This window comes from Pristiophorus japonicus, chromosome 1 (assembly GCF_044704955.1).
Source record: "Pristiophorus japonicus isolate sPriJap1 chromosome 1, sPriJap1.hap1, whole genome shotgun sequence".
Classification (NCBI taxonomy): Eukaryota; Metazoa; Chordata; class Chondrichthyes; family Pristiophoridae; genus Pristiophorus; species Pristiophorus japonicus.
Genome location: NC_091977.1, coordinates 541,746,697 through 541,769,841, shown reverse-complemented (window position 1 = coordinate 541,769,841; position 23,145 = coordinate 541,746,697). Strand labels below are relative to the sequence as shown.

Below are 23,145 nucleotides of genomic sequence, written 5' to 3'. Positions count from 1 at the left end.
GAAAATGACCCTGATAAATCTGTTCCAACCATCAGAAGCAGTGGCAGTAATGCAGAACTGGAGAATGTGGAAAATGAGGCACTGGCTGGAACTGAATGATTCGAAACATAGAAACATAGAAAATAGGACCAGGAGTAGGCCATTCGGCCCTACGAGTCTGCACCGCCATTCAATATGATCAAGGCTGATCCTCTATCTCAACACCATACCCCGCTTTTCCCTCATACCCCTGGATGCCCTTTATAGAAATATAGAAAATAGGAGAAACATAGAAAATAGGAGATATATCAGTGATTTAAGAAGGTGTGTATGATCTGTCAGGAATTGTTCTTCGCACTGTGTAAGTAAATATGCCGAGCATTCGGTGAACACAACAGCAAAATACTGTGGATGATGAACGTCTGAAATAAAAATAGAAATTCCGAGAGATAATCAACAGGTCAGGCAGCATCAGAGGAGAGAGAAACACAGTGACCGCTTCCGGTCAATCACCTGTCGTCATTTGGTGACAAGTTCCCGAAACGCAGAAAACCTGCTTCTGATCTGGTCCAAATGTGCAGTGTAGTGAGGATTCTGAAATTCAGGAAATAAAGTGTCTCTTCCAATATCTTTGCTTGAGTTCAATATAGAACATTTGAATCTTGATGGCACAATATCATTTACATAATCAATATCTGACAGCACGGTGATGGACAGTAGTGAGGTACCAGATACACTAACAGCGAGGTACCAGATATACTAACAGCGAGGTACCACATACACTAACAGCGAGGTACCAGATACACTAACAGCGAGGTACCAGATACACTAACAGTGAGGTACCAGATACACTAACAGTGAGGTACCAGATACACTAACAGTGAGGTACCAGAGACAATAAAAGCGAGGTACCAGATACACTAACAGTGAGGTACCAGATACACTAACAGTGAGGTACCAGATACACTAACAGTGAGGTACCAGATACACTAACATCGAGGTACCAGATACACTAACATAGAGGTACCAGATACACTATCAGTGAGGTACCAGATACACTAACAGTGAGGTACCAGGGACACGAACAGCGAGGTACCTGAGACACTAACATAGAGGTACCAGATACACTTACAGTGAGGTACCAGATACACTAACAGCGAGGTACCAGATACACTGACAGCGAGGTACCAGATACACTAACAGCGAGGTACCAGATACACTAACAGTGACGTACCAGATACGCTAACAGTGAGGTACCAGATACACTAACAGCGAGGTACCAGATACAGTAACAGCGAGGTACCAGATACACTAACAGCGAGGTACCAGATAAACTTACAGTGAGGTACCAGATACACTAACAGCGAGGTACCAGATACACTAACAGTGAGGTACCAGATACACTAACAGTGAGGTACCAGATACACTAATAGTGAGGTACCAGATACACTAACAGTGAGGTACCAGATACACTAACAGTGAGGTACCAGATACACTAACAGTGAGGTACCAGATACAGGAACAGTGAGGTACCAGATACACAAACAGTGAGGTAGCAGATACACCAACAGCGAGGGACCAGATACACGACTAGCGAGGTAGCAGATATACTAACAGTGAGGTACCAGATACACTAACAGTGAGGTACCAGATACACTAACAGCGAGGTACCAGATACACTAACAGCGAGGTACAAGATACACTAACAGTGAGGTACCAGATACACGAACAGTGAGGTACCAGATACACTAAAAGTGAGGTACCAGATACACGAACAGCGAGGTACCAGATACACTAACAGTGAGGTACCAGATACACTAACAGCGAGGTACCAGATACACGAACAGCGAGGTACCAGATACACTAACAGTGAGGTACCAGATAGACTAACAATGAGATAGCAGATACACGAACAGTGAGGTACCAGATACACCAGCAGTGAGGTACCAGGGACACTAACAGCGAGGTACCAGATACACGAACAGCGAGGTACCAGATACACTAACAGTGAGGTACCAGATACACTAACAGTGAGGTACCAGATACACTAACAGCGAGGTACCAGATACACTAACAGTGAGGTAGCAGATACACCATCAGCGAGGGACCAGATACACGAACAGTGAGGTACCAGATACACTAACAGTGAGGTACCAGATACACTAACAGCGAGGTACCAGATACACGAACAGTGAGGTACCAGATACACTAACAGTGAGGTACCAGATACACTAACAGTGAGGTACCAGATACACCAACAGCGAGGGACCAGATACACTACTAGCGAGGTAGAAGATACACTAACAGTGAGGTACCAGATACACTAACAGTGAGGTACCAGATACACTAACAGCGAGGTACCAGATACACGAACAGCGAGGTACCAGATACACTAACAATGAGTAACCAGATACACCAACAGCGAGGGACCAGATACACTACTAGCGAGGTAGAAGATACACTAACAGTGAGGTACCAGATACACTAACAGTGAGGTACCAGATACACTAACAGCGATGTACCAGATTCACGAACAGCGAGGTACCAGATACACTAACAGTGAGGTACCAGATACACTAACAGTGAGGTACCAGAGACAATAAAAGCGAGGTACCAGATACATTAACAGTGAGGTACCAGATACACTAACAGTGAGGTACCAGATACACTAACAGTGAGGTACCAGATACACTAACAGCGAGCTACCAGATACACTAACAGTGAGGTACCAGATACACTAACAGCGAGGTACCAGATACACGAACAGCGAGATACCAGATACAATAACAGTGAGGTACCAGATACACCAGCAATGAGGTAGCAGATACACGAACAGTGAGGTACCAGATACACTAGCAGTGAGGTACCAGGGACACTAACAGCGAGGTACCAGATACACGAACAGCGAGGTACCAGATACACTAACAGTGAGGTACCAGATACACTAAAAGCGAGGTACCAGATACACTAACAGTGAGGTAGCAGATACACCATCAGCGAGGGACCAGATACACGAACAGTGAGGTACCAGATACACTAACAGTGAGGTACCAGATACACCAACTGCGAGGGACCAGATACACTACTAGCGAGGTAGAAGATACACTAACAGTGAGGTACCAGATACACTAACAGTGAGGTACCAGATACACTAACAGCGAGGTACCAGATACACTAACAGCTAGGTACCAGATACACTAACAGCGGTGTACCAGATACACTAACAGCGAGGTACCAGGTTCACTAACAGTGAGGTACCAGATACACTAACAGTGAGGTACCAGATACACTAACAGTGAGGTACCAGGTACACTAACAGTGAGGTACCAGATACACTAACAGAGAGGTACCAGATACACTAACAGTCAGGTACCAGATACACCAGCAGTGAGGTACCAGATACACTAACAGTTAGGTACCAGATACATTAACAGCGATGTACCAGATACACTAACAGCGAGGGACCAGATACACTGACAGCGAGGTACCCGGGACACTAACAGTGAGCTGCTAGATACACTAACAGTGAGCTACCAGATACACTGACAGTGAGGTACCCGATACACTAACAGTGAGCTACCAGATACACTAACAGCGAGGTACCAGATACATTAACAGTGAGGTACCAGATACACTAACAGTGAGGTACCAGATACACTAACAGTGAGGTACCAGGTACACTAACAGTGAGGTACCAGATACACTAACAGACAGGTACCAGATACACTAACAGTCAGGTACCAGATACACCAGCAGTGAGGTACCAGATACACTAACAGCTAGGTACCAGATACATTAAAAGCGATGTACCAGATACACTAACAGCGAGGGACCAGATACACTGACAGCGAGGTACCCGGGACACTAACAGTGAGCTGCTAGATACACTAACAGTGAGCTACCAGATACACTGACAGTGAGGTACCCGATACACTAACAGTGAGGTACCAGATACACTAACAGCGATGAACCAGGTGCACTAACAGCGAGGTACCAGATACACTAACAGCGAGGTACCCGGGACACGAACAGTGAGCTGCTAGATACACTAACAGTGAGCTACCAGATACACTGACAGTGAGGAACCAGATACACTAACAGCATGGTACCAGATCCACTCTCAGTGAGGTACCAGATACACTAACAGTGAGGTACCAGATAGACTAACAGTGAGGTACCAGATACACTAACAGTGAGGTACCAGATACAATAACAGTGAGGTACCAGATCCACACACAGTGAGGTACCAGATACACTAACAGTGAGGTACCAGATACACGAACAGCGAGGTACCAGATATACTAACAGCGAGGTACCAGATACACTAACAGTGAGGTATCAGATACACTAACAGTGAGGTACCAGATACACTAACAGCGAGGTACCAGGGACAATAACAGCGAGGTACCAGATACACTAACAGCGAGGTAACAGATACACTAACAGTGAGGTACCAGATACACTAACAGTGAGGTCCCAGATACACTAACAGTGAAGTACCAGATTCACTAACAGTGAGGTACCAGATACACTAACAGTGAGGTACCAGATACACTAACAGTGAGGTACCAGATACACTAACAGCGAGGTACCACATACGCTTACAGTGAGGTACCAGATACACTAACAGTGAGGTACCAGATACACTAACAGCCAGGTACCAGATACACTAACAGCGAGGTACCAGATACACTAACAGCTAGGTACCAGATACACTAACAGTGAGGTAACAGATTCACTAACAGTGAGGTACCAGATACACTAACAGTGAGGTACCAGATACACTAACAGTGAGCTGCAATATATACTAAAATCGAGGTACCAGATACATTAACAGCGAGGTACCAGATACACTAACAGCGACGTACCAGATACACTAACAGCGAGGTACCAGATACGCTAACAGTGAGCTACCAGATACACTAACAGCGAGGTACCAGATACACTAACAGTGAGGTACCAGAGACACTAACAGCGAGGTACCAGATACACGAACAGCGAGGTACCAGATACACTAACAGCGACGTACCACATACACTTAAAAGAGGTACCAGATACACTAACAGCGAGGTACCAGATACACGAACAGCGAGGTACCAGATGCACTAACAGCGTGGTGCAAAATTCACGAACAGCGAGGTACCAGATACACTAACAGCGAGGTGCCAGATACACTAACAGCGAGGTACCAGATTCACTAACAGCGAGGTACCAGATGCACTAACAGCGAGGTACCAAATACACTAACAGTGAGGTACCAGATACACTAAAAGCGAGGTACCAGATATACGAACAGCGAGGTACCAGATACACTAACAGTGAGGTACCAGATACACTAACAGTGAGGTACCAGATACACTAACAGCGAGGTACCAGATACACTAACAGTGAGGTACCAGATACATTAACAGAGAGGTACCAGATACACTAACAGTGAGGTACCAGAAACACTAACAGCGATGTACCAGATACACTAACAGCGAGGTAACAGATACACTAACAGCGAGGTACCAGATACACTAACAGCGAGGTAGCAGATACAGTAACAGCGAAATACAAGATACTCCAACAGTGAGGTACCAGATACACTAACAGCGAGGTACCAGATACACTAACAGCGAGGTACCAGATACACTAACATTGAGGTACCAGATACACTAACAGTGAGGTACCAGATACACTAAAAGCGAGGTACCAGATATACGAACAGCGAGGTACCAGATACACTAACAGTGAGGTACCAGATACACTAACAGTGAGGTACCAGATACACTAACAGCGAGGTACCAGATACACTAACAGTGAGGTACCAGATACATTAACAGAGAGGTACCAGATACACTAACAGTGAGGTACCAGAAACACTAACAGCGATGTACCAGATACACTAACAGCGAGGTAACAGATACACTAACAGCGAGGTACCAGATACACTAACAGTGAGGTACCAGATACACTAAAAGTGAGGTACCAGATACACTAACAGTGAGGTACCAGGTACACTAACAGCTAGGTACCAGATACACTAACAGCGATGTACCAGATACACTAACAGCGAGGGACCAGATACACTAACAGCGAGGTACCCGGGACACTAACAGTGAGCTGCTAGATACACTAACAGTGAGCTACCAGATACACTGACAGTGAGGTACCAGATACACTAACAGTGAGGTACCAGATACACTAACAGCGATGTACCAGATACACTAACAGTGAGGTACCAGATACACTAACAGTGAGGTACCAGATACACTAAAAGCGACGTACCAGATAGACAAAAGCGAGGTACCAGATACACTAATAGCTAGATACCAGATACACTAACAGCAAGGTACCAGATACATTAACAGCGAGGTACCAGATACACATAAGCGAGGTACCAGATTCACTAACATTGAGGTACCAGATACACTAACAGTGAGGTACGAGATACACTAACAGTGAGGTACCAGGTACACTAACAGTGAGGTACCAGATACATTAACAGTGAGGTACCAGATACACTAAAAGCGAGGTACCAGATATACGAACAGCGAGGTACCAGATACACTAACAGCGAGGTACCAGATTCACTAACAGCGAGGTACCAGATGCACTAACAGCGAGGTACCAAATACACTAACAGTGAGGTACCAGATACACTAAAAGCGAGGTACCAGATATACGAACAGCGAGGTACCAGATACACTAACAGTGAGGTACCAGATACACTAACAGTGAGGTACCAGATACACTAACAGCGAGGTACCAGATACACTAACAGTGAGGTACCAGATACATTAACAGAGAGGTACCAGATACACTAACAGTGAGGTACCAGAAACACTAACAGCGATGTACCAGATACACTAACAGCGAGGTAACAGATACACTAACAGCGAGGTACCAGATACACTAACAGCGAGGTAGCAGATACAGTAACAGCGAAATACCAGATACTCCAACAGTGAGGTACCAGATACACTAACAGCGAGGTACCAGATACACTAACAGCGAGGTACCAGATACACTAACATTGAGGTACCAGATACACTAACAGTAAGGTACCAGATACACTAAAAGCGAGGTACCAGATATACGAACAGCGAGGTACCAGATACACTAACAGTGAGGTACCAGATACACTAACAGTGAGGTACCAGATACACTAACAGCGAGGTACCAGATACACCAACAGTGAGGTACCAGATACATTAACAGAGAGGTACCAGATACACTAACAGTGAGGTACCAGAAACACTAACAGCGATGTACCAGATACACTAACAGCGAGGTAACAGATACACTAACAGTGAGCTACCAGATACACTGACAGTGAGGTACCAGATACACTAACAGTGAGGTACCAGATACACTAACAGCGATGTACCAGATACACTAACAGTGAGGTACCAGATACACTAACAGTGAGGTACCAGATACACTAAAAGCGACGTACCAGATAGACAAAAGCGAGGTACCAGATACACTAATAGCTAGATACCAGATACACTAACAGCAAGGTACCAGATACATTAACAGCGAGGTACCAGATACACATAAGCGAGGTACCAGATTCACTAACATTGAGGTACCAGATACACTAACAGTGAGGTACGAGATACACTAACAGTGAGGTACCAGGTACACTAACAGTGAGGTACCAGATACACTAACAGAGAGGTACCAGATACACTAACAGTGAGGTACCAGATACACTAACAGTGAGGTACCAGATACACCAGCAGTGAGTTACCAGATACACTAACAGCTAGGTATCAGATACATTAACAACGATGTACCAGATACACTAACAGCGAGGGACCAGACACACTAACAGCGAGGTACCCGGGACACTAACAGTGAGCTGCTAGATACACTAACAGTGAGCTACCAGATACACTGACAGTGAAGTACCCGATACACTAACAGTGAGGTACCAGATACACTAACAGCGAAGTACCAGATACATTAACAGTGAGGTACCAGATACACTAACAGTGAGGTACCAGATACATTAACAGCGATGTACCAGGTACACTAACAGCGAGGTACCAGATACACTAACAGCGAAGTACCCGGGAAACTAACAGTGAGCTGCTAGATACACGAACAGTGAGCTACCAGATACACTGACAGTGAGGTACCAGATACACGAACAGCGAGGTACCAGATACACTAACAGCGAGGTACCAGATACACGAACAGCGATGTACCAGATACACTAACAGCGAGGTAACAGATACACTAACAGTGAGGTACCAGATACACTCACAGTGAGGTACCAGATACACTAACAGTGAGGTACCAGATCCACTAACATCGAGTTACCAGATACACTAACAGCGAGGTACCAGATACACTAACAGTGAGGTACCAGATACACTAACAGTGAGGTACCAGATACACTACCAGTGAGGTACCAGATACACTAACAGCGAGGTACCAGATACGCTAACAGTGAGGTAACAGATACACTAACAGTGAGGTACCAGATACACTAACAGCCAGGTACCAGATACACTAACAGCGAGGTACCAGATACACTAACAGTGAGGTAACAGATACACTAACAGTGAGGTGCCAGATACACTAACAATGAGCTACAAGATATACTAAAATCGAGGTACCAGATACATTAACAGCGAGGTACCAGATATACTAACAGTGAGCTACCAGATACACGAACAGCGAGGTACCAGATACACTAACAGTGAGGTACCAGATACACTAACAGCGAGGTACCAGATACACGAACAGCGAGGTACCCGGGACACAAACAGTGAGCTGCTAGATACAATAACAGTGAGCTACCAGATATACTGACAGTGAGGTACCAGATACACTAACAGCGAGGTACCAGATACACTAACAGTGAGGTACCAGATACACCAACAGTGAGGTACCAGATACACTAACAGTGAGGTACCAGGTACACTAACATTGAGGTACCAGATACAATAACAGAGAGGTACCAGATACACTAACTGTCAGGTACCAGATACACCAGCAGTGAGGTACCAGATACACTAAAAGCTAGGTACCAGATACACTAACAGCGATGTACCAGATACACTGACAGCGAGGGACCAGATACACTAACAGCGTGGTACCCGGGACACTAACAGTGAGCTGCTAGATACACTAACAGTGAGCTACCAGATACACTGACAGTGAGGTACCAGATACACTAACAGTGAGGTACCAGATACACTAACAGCGAGGTACCAGATACACTAACAGTGAGGTACCAGATACACTAACAGCGACGTACCAGATAGACTAACAGCGAGGTCCCAGATACACTAATAGCTAGGTACCAGATACACTAACAGCAAGGTACCAGATACACTAACAGCGAGGTACCAGATACACTAACAGCGAGGTACCAGATTCACTAACAGTGAGGTTCCAGATACACTAACAGTGAGGTACCAGATACACTAACAGTGAGGTACCAGGTACACTAACAGTGAGGTACCAGATACACCAGCAGTGAGGTACCAGATACACTAACAGCTAGGTACCAGATACATTAACAGCGATGTAGCAGAAACACTAACAGCGAGGGACCAGATACACTGACAGTGAGGTACCCGATACACTAACATTGAGGTACCAGATACACTAACAGTGAGGTACGAGATAAACTAACAGTGAGGTACCAGGTACACTAACAGTGAGGTACCTGATACACTAACAGAGAGGTACCAGATACACGAACAGCGAGGTACCAGATACACGAACAGCGATGTACCAGATACACTAACAGCGAGGTAACAGATACACTAACAGTGAGGTACCAGATACACTCACAGTGAGGTACCAGATACACTAACAGTGAGGTACCAGATCCACTAACATCGAGTTACCAGATACACTAACAGCGAGGTACCAGATAGACTAACAGTGAGGTACCAGATACACTAACAGTGAGGTACCAGATACACTACCAATGAGGTACCAGATACACTAACAGCGAGGTACAAGATACGCTAACAGTGAGGTACCAGATACACTAACAGTGAGGTACCAGATACACTAACAGCCAGGTACCAGATACACTAACAGCGAGGTACCAGATACACTAACAGTGAGGTAACAGATACACTAACAGTGAGGTGCCAGACACACTAACAATGAGCTACAAGATATACTAAAATCGAGGTACCAGATACATTAACAGCGAGGTACCAGATATACTAACAGTGAGCTACCAGATACACGAACAGCGAGGTACCAGATACACTAACAGTGAGGTACCAGATACACTAACAGCGAGGTACCAGATACACGAACAGCGAGGTACCCGGGACACAAACAGTGAGCTGCTAGATACACTAACAGTGAGCTACCAGATCCACTAACATCGAGTTACCAGATACACTAACAGCGAGGTACCAGATAGACTAACAGTGAGGTACCAGATACACTAACAGTGAGGTACCAGATACACTACCAATGAGGTACCAGATACACTAACAGCGAGGTACAAGATACGCTAACAGTGAGGTACCAGATACACTAACAGTGAGGTACCAGATACACTAACAGCCAGGTACCAGATACACTAACAGCGAGGTACCAGATACACTAACAGTGAGGTAACAGATACACTAACAGTGAGGTGCCAGACACACTAACAATGAGCTACAAGATATACTAAAATCGAGGTACCAGATACATTAACAGCGAGGTACCAGATATACTAACAGTGAGCTACCAGATACACGAACAGCGAGGTACCAGATACACTAACAGTGAGGTACCAGATACACTAACAGCGAGGTACCAGATACACGAACAGCGAGGTACCCGGGACACAAACAGTGAGCTGCTAGATACACTAACAGTGAGCTACCAGATACACTGACAGTGAGGGACCAGATACACTAACAGCGAGGTACCAGATACACTAACAGTGAGGTACCAGATACACCAACAGTGAGGTACCAGATACATTAACAGTGAGGTACCAGGTACACTAACATTGAGGTACCAGATACAATAACAGCGAGGTAACAGATACACTAACAGTGAGGTACCAGATACACTCACAGTGAGGTACCAGATACACTAACAGTGAGGTACCAGATCCACTAACATCGAGTTACCAGATACACTAATAGCGAGGTACCAGATACACGAACAGTGAGGTACCAGATACACTAACAGTGAGGTACCAGATACACTACCAGTGAGGTACCAGATACACTAACAGCGAGGTACCAGATACGCTAACAGTGAGGTACCAGATACACTAACAGTGAGTACCAGATACACTAACAGCCAGGTACCAGATACACTAACAGCGAGGTACCAGATACACTAACAGTGAGGTAACAGATACACTAACAGTGAGGTGCCAGATACACTAACAATGAGCTACAAGTTATATTAAAATCGAGGTACCAGATACATTAACAGCGAGGTACCAGATATACTAACAGTGAGCTACCAGATACACGAACAGCGAGGTACCAGATACACTAACAGTGAGGTACCAGATACACTAACAGCGAGGTACCAGATACATGAACAGCGAGGTACCAGATACACTAACAGTGAGGTACCAGATACACTAATAGCGAGGTACCAGATTCACTAACAGTGCGGTACCAGATACACTAACAGTGAGGTACCAGATACACTAACAGCGAGGTTCCAGATACACTAACAGCGAGGTACCAGATACACTAACAAAGAGGTACCAGATACACTAACAGCGAGGTACCAGATACACGAACAGCGAGGTACCAGATGCACTAACAGCGAGGTACAAAATACACTAACAGCGAGGTACCAGATACACTAACAGCGAGGTGCCAGATACACGAACAGCGAGGCACCAGATTCACTAACAGCGAGGTACCAGATGCACTAGCAGCGAGGTACCAAATACACTAACAGGGAGGTAGCAGATACACGAACAGTGAGGTACCAGATACACTAACAGTGAGGTACCAGATACACTAACAGTGAGGTACCACATACACTAACAGTGAGGTACCAGATACACTAACAGCGAGGTACCAGATACACTAACAGCGAGGTAACAGATACACTAACAGCGAGGTACCAGATACACTAACAATGAGGTACCAGGTACACTAACAGTGAGGTACCAGATACACTAACAGTGAGGTACCAGGTACACTAACAGTGAGGTACCAGATTCACTAACAGAGAGGTACCAGATACACTAACAGCTAGGTACCAGATACACTAACAGCGATGTACCAGATACACTAACAGCGAGGGAACATATACACTAACAGCGAGGTACCCGGGACACTAACAGTGAGCTGCTAGATACAGTAACAGTGAGCTACCAGATACACTGACAGTGAGGTACCAGATACACTAACAGTGAGGTACCAGATACACTAACAGCGATGTACCAGATACACTAACAGTGAGGTACCAGATACACTAACAGTGAGGTACCAGATACACTAACAGCGACGTACCAGATAGACTAACAGCGAGGTACCAGATACACTAATAGCTAGGGACCAGATACACGAACAGCAAGGTACCAGATACATTAACAACGAGGTACCAGATACACTAACAGCGAGGTACCAGATTCACTAACATTGAGGTACCAGATACATTAACAGCGAGGTACCAGATACACTAACAGCGAGGTACCAGATACACTAACAGTGAGGTACCAGATACACTAACAGAGAGGTACCAGATACACTAACAGTGAGGTACCAGATACACTAACAGTGAGGTACCAGATACACTAACAGCGACATACCAGATAGACTAACAGCGAGGTACCAGATTCACTACCAGTGAGGTACCAGATACACTAACAGTGAGGTACCAGATACACTAACAGTGAGGTACCTGGTACACTAACAGTGAGGTACCAGATACACTAACAGCGATGTACCAGATACACTAACAGCGAGGGACAAAATACACTAACAGCGAGGTACTCGGGACACTAACAGTGAGCTGCTCGATACACAAACAGTGATCTACCAGATACACTGACAGTGAGGTACCCGATACACTAACAGTGAGGTACCAGATACACTAACAGCGAGGTACCAGATACATTAACAGTGATGTACCAGATACACTAACAGTGAGGTACCAGATACATTAACAGAGATGTACCAGGTACACTAACAGCGAGGTACCAGATACACTAACAGCGAGGTACCCGGGAAACTAACAGTGAGCTGCAAGAGACACTAACAGTGAGCTACCAGATACACTGACAGTGAGGTACCAGATACACTAACAGCGAGGTACCAGATACACTAACAGTTAGGTACCAGATACACAAACAGTGAGGTACCAGATACAATAACAATGAGGTACCAGATCCACTCTCAGTGAGGTACCAGATACACTAACAGTGAGGTACCAGATACAATAACAGTGAGGTACCAGATCCACTCAGAGTGAGGTACCAGACACACTAACAGTGAGGTCCCAGATACACTATCAGTGAGGTTCCAGATACACAAACAGTGAGGTACCAGATACACTCACAGTGAGGTACCAGATACACTAACAGTGAGGTACCAGATCCAATAACAACGAGTTACCAGATACACTAACAGCGAGGTACCAGATATACTAACAGTGAGGTATCAGATACACTAACAGTGAGGTACCAGATGCACTAACAGTGAGGTACCAGATACACTAACAGCCAGGTACCAGATACACTAACAGAGAGGTACCAGATACACTAACAGTGAGGTAACAGATACACTAACAGTGAGGTGCCAGATACAATAACAATGAGCTACAAGATATACTAAAATCGAGGTACCAGATACATTAACAGCGAGGTACCAGATACGCTAACAGCGACGTACCAGATACACTAACAGCGAGGTACCAGGTACACTAACAGTGAGCTACCAGATACACGAACAGCGAGGTACCAGATACACTGACAGTGAGGTACCAGATACACTAACAGCGAGGTACCAGATACACGAACAGCGAGGTACCAGATACACTAACAGTGAGGTACCAGATACAGAAACAGCGAGGTACCAGATACACTAATAGTGAGGTACCAGATACACTAACAGCGAGGTTCCAGATACACTAACAGCGAGGTACCAGATACACGAACAAAGAGGTACCAGATACACTAACAGCGAGGTACCAGATACACGAACAGCGAGGTACCAGATGCACTAACAGCGAGGTACAAAATACACTAACAGCGAGGTACCAGATACACTAACAGTGAGGTACCAGATACACAAACAGCGAGGTACCAGATACACTAACAGCGAGGTACCAGATACACTAATAGCGAGGGAACAGATACACTAACAGTGAGGTACCAGATACACTATCAGCTAGCTACCAGATAAACTAACAGTGAGGTACCAGATACACTAACAGTGAGCTACCAGATATACTGAAATCGAGGTAGCAGATACACTAACAGCGAGGTACCAGATACACTAACAGCGACGTACCAGATACAATAACAGCGACGTCCCAGATACACTAACAGCTAGGTACCAGATTAACTAACAGCGAGGTACCAGATACACTAACAGCGAAGTACCAGATACACTAACAGCGAGGTACCAGATACACTAACAGTGAGGTACCAGCTACACTAACAGCGAGGTACCGGATACACTAACAGCGAGGTAACAGATACACTAACAGTGAGGTACCAGATACACTAACAGTGAGGTACCAGATACACTAACAGTGAGGTACCAGATACACTAACAGCAATGTACCAGATAAACGAACAGTGAGGTACCAGATACACTAACAGTGAGGTACCACATACACTAACAGCGAGATACCAGATACACTAACAGTGAGCTACCAGAAACACTTACAGTGAGGTACCAGATACACTAACAGCGATGTTCCAGATACACTAACAGTGAGGTACCAGGTACACTAACAGTGAGCTACCAGATACACTAACAGTGAGGTACCAGATACACTAACAGTGAGGTACCAGATACACTAACAGTGAGGTACCAGATACACTAACAGTGAGGTACCAAATACACTAACAGTGAGGTACCAGAAACACTAACAGCGAGGTACCAGATACACTAACAGCGAGGTACCAGATACACTAACAGTGAGGTACCAGATACACTAACAGTAAGGTACCAGATACATTAACAGCGAGGTACCAGATACACTAACAGTGAGGTACCAGATACACTAACAGTGAGGTACCAGATACACTAACAGTGAGGTACCAGATACACTAACAGCGAGGTACCAGATACACTAACAGCGAGGTACCAGATACACTAACAGTGAGGTACCAGATACACGAACAGTGAGGTACCAGATCCACAAACAGTGAGGTACCAGATACAATCACAGTGAGGTACCAGATACACTAACAGTGAGGTACCAGATACACTAACAGCGAGGTAACAGATACACTAACAGTGAGGTACCAGATACATAACAGCCAGGTACAAGATACACTAACAGCGAGATACCAGATACACCAACAGTTAGGTACCAGATACACTAACAGTGAGGTAACAGATACACTAACAGTGAGGGGTACCAGATACACTAACAGTGAGCTACCAGATATACTAAAATCGAGGTACGAGATACATTAACAGCGAGGTACCAGATACACTAACAGCGACGTACCAGATACACTAACAGCGAGGTACCAGATACACTAACAGTGAGGTACCAGATACACTAACAGCGAGGTACCAGATACACTAACAGTGAGGTACCAGATACACTAACAGCGAGCTACCAGATACACTAACAGCGAGGTACCAGATACACTAACAGCGAGGTACCAGATACACTAACAGTGAGGTACCAGATACAGTAACAGCGAGCTACCAGATACACTAACAGCGAGGTACCAGATACACTAACAGAGAGGTACCAGATACACTAACAGTAAGGTACCAGATACATTAACAGCGAGGTACCAGATACACTAACAGTGAGGTACCAGATACACTAACAGTGAGGTACCAGATACACTAACAGTGAGCTACCAGATATACTAAAATCGAGGTACCAGATACATTAACAGCGAGGTACCAGATACACTAACAGCGACGTACCAGATACACTAACAGCGAGGTACCAGATACACTAACAGTGAGGTACCAGATACACTAACATCGAGGTACCAGATACACTAACAGCGAGGTACCAGATACACTAACAGCCAGCTACCAGATACACTAACAGTGCGGTCGCAGATACACTAACAGCGAGGTACCAGATACACGAACAGCGAGGTACCAGATACACTAACAGCGAGCTACCAGATACACTAACAGTGAGGTACCAGATACACTAACAGCCAGGTACCAGATACACTAACAAAGAGGTACCAGATACACTAACAGCGAGGTACCAGATACACGAACAGCGAGGTACCAGATGCACTAACAGCGACGTACCAAATACACTAACAGCTAGGTACCAGATACACTAACAGCGAGGTACAAGATACACTAACAGCGAGGTACCAAATACACTAACAGCTAGGTACCAGATACACTAACAGCGTGGTACAAGATACACTAACAGCGAGGTACAAGATACACTAACAGCTAGGTACCAGATACACTAACAGCGAGGTACAAGATACACTAACAGCGAGGTACCAGATACACTAACAGTGAGGTACCAGATACACTAACAGCGAAATACCAGACACACTAACAGTGAGGTACCAGGTACACTAACAGCGAGGTACCAGATACACTAACAGCGAGGTACCAGATACACTAACAGTGAGGTACCAGATACACTAACAGTGAGGTACCAGATACACTAAAAGCGAGGGTACCAGATATACTAACAGCGAGGTACCAGATACGCTAACAGTGAGGTACCAGATACACTAACAGTGAGGTACCAGATACACTAAAAGCGAGGTACCAGATACACTAACAGTGAGGTACCAGATACATTAACAGTGACGTACCAGATACACTAACAGTGAGGTACCAGATACACTAACAGCGAGGTACGAGATACACTAACAGCGAGGTAACAGATACACTAACAGCGAGGTACCAGATACACTAACAGTGAGGTACCAGATACACTAACAGTGAGGTACCAGGTACACTAACAGTCAGGTACCAGATACACCAGCAGTGAGGTACCAGATACACTAACAGCTAGGTACCAGATACACTAACAGCGAGGTAACAGATACACTAACAGCGAGGTACCAGGCACACTAACAGTGAGGTACCAGGTACACAAACAGTGAGGTACCAGATACACTAACAGTCAGGTACCAGATACACCAGCAGTGAGGTACCAGATACACTAACAGCTAGGTACCAGATACACTAACAGCGATGTACCAGATACACTAACTGCGAGGGACCAGATACACTAACAGCGAGGTACCCGGGACACGAACAGTGAGCTGCTAGATTCACTAACAGTGAGCTACCAGATACACTGACAGTGAGGTACTAGATACACTAACAGTGAGGTACAAGATACACTAACCGTGAGGTACCAGAGACACTAACAGCGACGTACCAGATAGACGAACAGCGAGGTACCAGATACACTAACAGCTAGGTACCAGATACATTAACAGCGATGTACCAGATACATTAACAGTGAGGTACCAGATACACTAACAGTGAGGTACCAGATACATTAACAGCGATGTACCAAGTACACTCACAGTGAGGTACCAGATACACGAACAGTGAGGTACCAGATACACTAACAGTGAGGTACCAGATACACTAACAGTGAGGTACCAGATCCACGAACAGCGAGGTACCCGGGACACTAACAGTGAGCTGCTAGATACACTAACAATGAGCTACCAGATACAATAACAGCGAGCTACCAGACACACTAACAGCGAGGTACCAGATACACTAACAGTGAGGTACCAGATACACTAACAGTGAGGTACCAGATACACAAACAGCGAGGTACCAGATACACTAACATTGAGGTACCAGATACACTAAGAGCGAGTTACCAGATACACTAACAGCGAGGGACCAGATACACTAACAGTGAGGTAACAGGGACACTAACAGTGAGGTAGCAGATACACTAACAGCGAGGTATCCGGGACACTAACAGTGAGCTGCTAGATACACTAACAGTGAGCTACCAGATACACTAACAGTGAGGTACCAGATACACTAACATTGCGGTACCAGATACATTAACAGCGAGGTACCAGATACACTAACAGCGACGTATCAGATACACTAACAGCGAGGTACCAGATACACTAACAGCTAGGTACCAGATTTACTAACAGCGAAGTACCAGATACACAAACAGCGAGGTACCAGATACAATAACAGAGAGGTACCAGCTACACTAACAGCGAGGTACCAGATACACTAACAGTGAGGTACCAGATACACGAACATTGAGGTACCAGATCCACAAACAGTGAGGTACCAGATACAATCACAGTGAGGTACCAGATACACTAACAGTGAGGTACCAGATACACTAACAGCGAGGTAACAGATACACTAACAGTGAGGTACCAGATACACTAACAGTGAGGTACCAGATACACTAACTGTGAGGTACCAGATACACTAACAGAAATGTACCAGATAAACGAACAGTGAGGTACCAGATACACTAACAGTGAGGTACCAGATACACTAACAGCGATGTTCCAGATACACTAACAGTGAGGTACCAGGTACACTAACAGTGAGCTACCAGATACACTAACAGTGAGGTACCAGATACACTAACAGTGAGGTACCAGATACACGAACAGTGAGGTACCAGATACACTAACAGTGAGGTACCAGATACACTAACAGTGAGGTACCAGATAAACTAACAGTGAGGTACCAGATACACTAACAGTGAGGTACCAGATACACTAACAGCGAGGTACCTGATACACTAACAGTGAGGTACCAGATACACTAACAGTGAGGTAGAAGATACACTAACAGCCAGGTACCAGATACACTTACAGCGAGGTACCAGATACACTAACAGTTAGGTACTAGATACACTAACAGTGAGGTAACAGATACACTAACAGTGAGGTTCCAGATACACTATCAGTGAGCTACCAGATATACTAAAATCAAGGTACCAGATACATTAACAGCGAGGTACCAGATACACTAACAGCGACGTACCAGATACACTAACAGCGAGGTACCAGATACACTAACAGTGAGGTACCAGATACACTAACAGTGAGGTACCAGATACACTAACAGCGAGGTACCAGATACACGAACAGCGAGGTACCAGATACACTAATAGCGAGCTACCAGATACACTAACAGTGAGGTACCAGATACACTAACAGCGAGGTACCAGATACAGTAACAAAGAGGTACCAGATACACTAACAGCGAGGTACCAGATACACGAACATCGAGGTACCAGATGCACTAACAGCGAGGTACCAAATACACTAATAGCGAGGTACCAGATACACTAACAGCGAGGTACCAGATACACTAACAGTGAGGTACCAGGTACACTAACAGTGAGGTACCAGATACACTAACAGAGAGGTACCAGATACACTAACAGTCAGGTACCAGATACACCAGCAGTGAGGTACCAGATACACTAACAGTGAGCTGCTAGATACACTAACAGTGAGCTACCAGATACACTGACAGTGAGGTACCAGATACACAAACAGCGATGTACCAGATACACTAACAGCGAGGGACCAGATACACTAACAGCGAGGTACCCGGGACACTAACAGTGAGGTACCAGATACACGAACAGTGAGGTACCAGATACACTAACAGTGAGGTACCAGATACACTAACAGTGAGGTACCAGATAAACTAACAGTGAGGTACCAGATACACTAACAGTGAGGTACCAGATACACTAACAGCGAGGTACCAGATACACTAACAGTGAGGTACCAGATACACTAACAGTGAGGTACCAGATACACTAACAGCCAGGTACCAGATACACTTACAGCGAGGTACCAGATACACTAACAGTTAGGTACTAGATACACTAACAGTGAGGTAACAGATACACTAACAGTGAGGTTCCAGATACACTATCAGTGAGCTACCAGATATACTAAAATCAAGGTACCAGATACATTAACAGCGAGGTACCAGATACACTAACAGCGACGTACCAGATACACTAACAGCGAGGTACCAGATACACTAACAGTGAGGTACCAGATACACTAACAGTGAGGTACCAGATACACTAACAGCGAGGTACCAGATACACGAACAGCGAGGTACCAGATACACTAATAGCGAGCTACCAGATACACTAACAGTGAGGTACCAGATACACTAACAGCGAGGTACCAGATACACTAACAAAGAGGTACCAGATACACTAACAGCGAGGTACCAGATACACGAACATCGAGGTACCAGATGCACTAACAGCGAGGTACCAAATACACTAACAGCGAGGTACCAGATACACGAACAGCGAGGTACCAGATACACTAACAGTGAGGTACCAGGTACACTAACAGTGAGGTACCAGATACACTAACAGAGAGGTACCAGATACACTAACAGTCAGGTACCAGATACACCAGCAGTGAGGTACCAGATACACTAACAGTGAGCTGCTAGATACACTAACAGTGAGCTACCAGATACACTGACAGTGAGGTACCAGATACACAAACAGCGATGTACCAGATACACTAACAGCGAGGGACCAGATACACTAACAGCGAGGTACCCGGGACACTAACAGTGAGCTGCTAGATACACTAACAGTGAGCTACCAGATACACTGACAGTGAGGTACCAGATACACAAACAGTGAGGTACCAGATACACTAACAGCGAGGTACCAGATACATTAACAGTGAGGTACCAGATACACTAACAGTGAGGTACCAGATACATTAACAGCGATGTACCAGGTACACTCACAGTGAGGTACCAGATACACTAACAGTGAGGTACCAGATACACTAACAGTGAGGTACCAGATACACTAACAGTGAGGTACCAGATACACTAACAGTGAGGTACCAGATACGCAAAGAGCGAGGTACCAGTTACACTAACAGTGAGGTACCAGATACACTAACAGCGAGGTACAAGATAAACTAACAGTGTGGTAACAGATACACTCACAGCGAGGTACCAGATACACTAACAGCGAGGTACCAGATACACTAACAGCGAGTTACCAGATACACTAATAGCGAGGGAACAGATAGACTAACAGTGAGGTACCAGATACACTAACATCTAGGTACCAGATAAACTAACAGTGAGGTACCAGATACACTAACAGTGAGCTACCAGATATACTAAAATCGAGGGAGCAGATACACTAACAGCGACGTACCAGATACAATAACAGCGAGGCCCCAGATACACTAACAGCTAGGTACCAGGTTAACTAACAGCGAGTTACCAGATACACTAACAGCGAGGTACCAGATACACTAACAGCGAGGTACCAGATACACTAACAGAGAGGTACCAGCTACACTAACAGCGAGGTACCAGATACACTAACAGTGAGGTACCAGATACACGAACAGTGAGGTAACAGATCCACAAACAGCGAGGTACCAGATACAATTACAGTGAGGTACCAGATACACTAACAGTGAGGTACCAGATACACTAACAGCGAGGTAACAGATACACTAATAGTGAGGTACCAGATACACTAACAGTGAGGTACCAGATACACTAACAGCGATGTACCAGATAAACGAACAGTGAGGTACCAGATACACTAACAGTGAGGTACCAGATACACTAACAGCGAGATACCAGATACACTAACAGTGAGGTACCAGAAACACTTACAATGAGGTACCAGATACACTAACAGCGATGTTCCAGATACACTAACAGTGAGGTACCAGGTACACTAACAGTGAGCTACCAGATACACTAACAGTGAGGTACCAGATACACTAACAGCGAGGTACCAGACACACGAACAGCGAGGTACCAGATACACTAATAGCGAGCTACCAGATACACTAACAGTGAGGTACCAGATACACTAACAGCGAGGTACCAGATACACTAACAAAGAGGTACCAGAGACACTAACAGCGAGGTACCAGATACACGAACAGCGAGGTACCAGATGCACGAACAGCGAGGTACCAAATACACTAACAGCGAGGTACCAGATACACTAACAGCGATGTACCAGATACACTAACAGTGAGGTACCAGATACACTAACAGCGAGGTACCAGATACACTAACAGCGAGGTACCAGATACACTCACAGTGAGGTACCAGATACACTAACAGTGAGGTACCAGATACACTAAAAGCGAGATACCAGATATACTAACAGCGAGGTACCAGATACCCTAACAGTGAGGTACCAGATACACTAACAGTGAGGTACCAGATACACTAACAGCGAGGTACCAGATACACTAACAGTGAGGTACCAGATTCATTAACAGTGAGGTCCCAGATACATTAACAGTGAGGTATCAGATACACTAACAGCGAGGTACCAGATACACTAACAGCGTGGAAACAGATACACTAACAGTGAGGTACCAGATACACGAACAGTGAGGTACCAGATCCAGAAACAGTGAGGTACCAGATACAATCACAGTGAGGTACCAGATACACTAACAGTGAGGTACCAGATACACTAACAGCGAGGTAACAGATACACTAACAGTGAGGTACCAGATACACTAACAGTGAGGTACCAGATACACTAACTGTGAGGTACCAGATACACTAACAGCGATGTACCAGATAAACGAACAGTGAGGTACCAGATACACTAACAGTGAGGTACCAGATACACTAACAGCGAGATACCAGATACATTAACAGTGAGGTACCAGAAACACTTACAGTGAGGTACCACATACACTAACAGCGATGTTCCAGATACACCAACAGTGAGGTACCAGGTACACTAACAGTGAGCTACCAGATACACTAACAGTGAGGTACCAGATACACTAACAGTGAGGTACCAGATACACTAACAGTGAGGTACCAGATACACTAACAGTGAGGTACCAGATACACTAACAGCGAGGTACCAGATACACTAACAGTGAGGTACCAGATACACTAACAGCCAGGTACCAGATACACTAACAGCGAGCTACCAGATACACTAACAGTGAGGTACCAGATACACTAACAGCGAGGTACCAGATACACGAACAGCGAGGTACCAGATACACTAATAGCG

The 23,145-nt window shown here is 45.1% G+C and overlaps 2 protein-coding genes across 2 annotated transcripts in view; both read right to left on the bottom strand.

Annotated features, from left to right (window-relative positions):
• Positions 1 to 502, bottom strand: part of LOC139261534 (probable G-protein coupled receptor 139) — a 34,888-nt gene extending 34,386 nt beyond the window's left edge. Inside the window, exon 1 of the mRNA XM_070877070.1 lies at positions 493 to 502. Coding sequence (XP_070733171.1) covers positions 493 to 502 — 10 coding nt within the window. The remainder of the gene's footprint in view (positions 1 to 492) is intronic.
• Positions 1 to 23,145, bottom strand: part of ankrd29 (ankyrin repeat domain 29) — a 1,085,233-nt gene that overhangs the window by 882,639 nt on the left and 179,449 nt on the right. The gene's annotated exons all lie outside the window — the stretch shown is intronic.